Below are 3,077 nucleotides of genomic sequence, written 5' to 3'. Positions count from 1 at the left end.
TTGCTCCACCTCCCCGTGGCAGCAAGCAAGATGGGCCAGTGGTGCACCCTCAGCGGACTGGAGAGGTCTCGGGGTCCCACCTCGGCCCCGCGCCCCCGCTGACGCTGAGAGGTCACAGGGGCGGGCGGGGGCCTTCACCTTAATTGCACCACGGCGGCTTTTACGTGAGCCCCTGACTCACGCACGCGTCAGACTCCTTGATCCGTGTTTCAAGATGTGTCAGGTGGGTGGCCGACAGGCCGCCAACCGCGTGTGCTCCCTTTGCTTGGGCGGCGTGGACCACGAAGATACCCCCACGGCGCCACCTGCCTGGGACGCACTGGGGACAGTCCACCCCGCCCCAAGCCACGCCGGCCTCGACCCCCATCGCTGGGGGAGGAGGAGCAGGAGGAGGTGGGAGAGCAGTCGCGCCCTGGGAGGGGCGGCCGGGCCCCCGCGGTCGCGGCTCCGCACCCCTTCCCCTTCCCCACCCCCACCCCTACACCACCACCAAGTGGCTGGGCGAAAAGAGAAACCCGTGGGCGGAGCGACCAGAACAATCTCTTTCGCCACTGAAGGTTCGCCCTTGACGGGCAGGGCTTAGGCTGGGCCCGGGAGAGCTTGATGTCACCACATCCATCAAGCCAGAAGAGAGCACAGCCAGCGTCCCCTCCAAAAAAGCCAAAGAAGCGCGGGCAAACCCGGGGTCGTGGGTGGCGGGAACCACTGCCCAGCCTTACCACACAAGCGCAGCAGAAGAGCACGGCTCGCGAAGACACACACAGAGCGCGACCGAGGCCAGCGCGTGCAGGCCTCTCTGTAGCACGCTCCTCTTTCCCCACGGAACAGGGATGGGAGCCGGCCTAGGAATCACAAGTCCGAAAGCCACGTAGGACCGCCCACAGCGTGTCTCCGCTTTCCTCAGGGTACAATCTGCCGACTCGGGGCAGAACAACGACGGGTCACGGAGGCGGGGATCCATTCACGGATCTCCCGGAAGGGAGGCGCGGCCAAATGCCACCCAGCACAACCCCATCGACCTTAGAGAACGGGGGTTGTAGAGCAGCAGACACTCCACGGACCATCTGGTCGACCACACGCCCCACCTCTTCAAAATAGCCCCCGTACGAGTGGACCGCGGACAGGAGCACGCGCGGGTGCCTGAGGAGCGGGACGCCCGCCCAGAACGCGCTTCCGGGCGGGGCCTTGCCAACAACCGCGAGAAGGAGCCCACGGGGAGCCGGCCTCCTAGGGAGGAGGGAATGCCTTCGCCCCTGGCCCCGGCCAAGGGCCACGCGCGGCACGGCTCAGCGGCGCTCCTCGACTCCGTATGGGGACTCCGGAGAAGAAAACGTCAGAGAGGAACCGAGTACGGCGCCCGGGACCCACGTGTGCCCGATGGAGGGCCCACCTGGTCCTCCGCGGGCCTCCACGTGCGGCCGCTCGTGCCAGTCCCCGCCCGCCTCACGAACCGCACTCCTTAAGTTTGGGCGCGGATACAGCTGGGTGCCGCGAGCGGGGCCCAGGCGGCGGGCAGGGAGGAGCCCGAGCGGCCACCCGGGCGTGGCGCCCGTCCCCTCGCGTCTCCCGGGTGGCCTCTGGGCTTTGAAAAATTCCTCAGAGGCGCCGCCGAAGAACGCACCGACGCCAGGAGCGAGCTCCAAACGAGTCCCAGTCCGTGGCGCCCCGTCCGGCCACTCGACATGGCACGCCCCGGTCAGCACCCCCGGAACGGCCGCGAGGCACCCACCCCAAGCGTTCCCCCTCGAGCGACCCGGCCGGTCGTCCGGACAGCCCGTCACCGCGGCCAGACGGTGGCTTTCGGGGCGGGGGAGGCGGGCGCAGCGGAGCCAGCGCGTACTGGTCCACCCGCACGGGCGACCCCACACACCCTTCCTAATCCTGCAGGTACAGTCTCTGGCCAGGAGGTCGGGCGCGGACACACGGTGCCACCGGCACGATCCCACCAGCGCGGCCGGGCTGCTGGAAGTCCACCTTGTGCGAAGCGGCCAGAGGACCTCCCTCGCGGCTCGGAAAGGGACAGAGGATCTAAAAGCGGCCGCCAGGTGGCGCCCGACAATCGTCGCCAGCGTCAGCGGGATGGAGCCGGAGAGCGGGCCGGCTAGGGCACCCCGCCGCCCGTCCGGAGGACCGATCTCGTCCCGGCATATCACATCTGCCTCGGGGCAGCGGCGGGGGGTCTCGGGAAGAAGACCTCCGGCTCCCGGGCCGCTGCGGCCGGGCAACTGGCAGGCGACAGAATTTCCCAAGATTCGCCGGCGGGCTATAGCGGAAGAAGCGGACAGGACCGAGCTTCCCCCACCCCTCACCCATTCTCCGCCTCAACCGCACACCCGAGCCGCGACCGCCTACGGCTCGGCCCTCCGGCCGCCCTTCTCCCGGCTCGGCCCTCAGGCCGTGATTCTCCTGGCTCAGACCTCCGGACGCCGTTCTCTCTGCTCTGCTTTCCGTCTGCCTTTCTCCCGGCTCCGCCCTCGGACCGCAGTTCTCCCGGATTGGTCCTCGGGCCACGGTACGCCCAGGTCGGCCCTAGGGCGCGCTTCTCCTCGCTCAGCACTTCGGCAGTCATTCTCCTGGCTAGGCAATCGGCTGCGCCTGTCGCTGCACGGCTGTCGGGCCGCCGTTCCACTGGCTCGGATCTCCTCCCGCAGTTCTCCCGGCTCGGCCCACCAGCCTCTCTCCTTCTGGCCCGGCCCTCCTACTGCCGGCCCTCCGGCGGTGGTTCTCCCAGCTCGTCCTTCCGGCTGACTTTGTCCCTGCTCAGCCCTCCGGCCGAAGTTCGTCCTACTCTACTCTCCAGCCGCCCTTAGCCGGCTCTCCTCCCCTCTCCTCCCCACGGTTCTCCCGGCTCGGCCCTCCAGCCGATGTCGTCCCTGCTCAGCCTTCCTGCTGCGCTTCTCCCGCCTCCGCCCTTAGGCCGACTGTCTCCCGCCTCGGCCCTATAGCTGTCCCTCTCCCACCTCGGGCCTCCCGCAGGCCATCTCCGAGCTCAGCCCTGGGGCTGCCCTTTTCCCACCTGTCCCTCAGGCCGCCCCTATCCCACCTCCTTCCCCTGGTTCACAACCCCGTTACTGGGA

General features: G+C 68.9%; 1 protein-coding gene across 1 annotated transcript; it reads left to right on the top strand.

Moving 5' to 3' along the window:
* Positions 1–214: 214 nt before the first annotated feature.
* Positions 215–2,748, top strand: LOC118501898 (uncharacterized protein DKFZp434B061-like). Its single transcript, XM_036031663.1, has 3 exons — positions 215–557; positions 1,099–1,348; positions 1,482–2,748. The coding sequence occupies exons 1-3, from the start codon at positions 215–217 to the stop codon at positions 2,746–2,748; spliced, it is 1,860 nt and encodes a 619-aa protein (XP_035887556.1).
* Positions 2,749–3,077: the final 329 nt, after the last annotated feature.

This window comes from Phyllostomus discolor, chromosome 7, assembly GCF_004126475.2.
Source record: "Phyllostomus discolor isolate MPI-MPIP mPhyDis1 chromosome 7, mPhyDis1.pri.v3, whole genome shotgun sequence".
NCBI classification, from domain to species: Eukaryota; Metazoa; Chordata; class Mammalia; order Chiroptera; family Phyllostomidae; genus Phyllostomus; species Phyllostomus discolor.
Note: the sequence above shows the minus strand (reverse complement) of the source record. Positions and strands in the feature narration are given on the sequence as shown.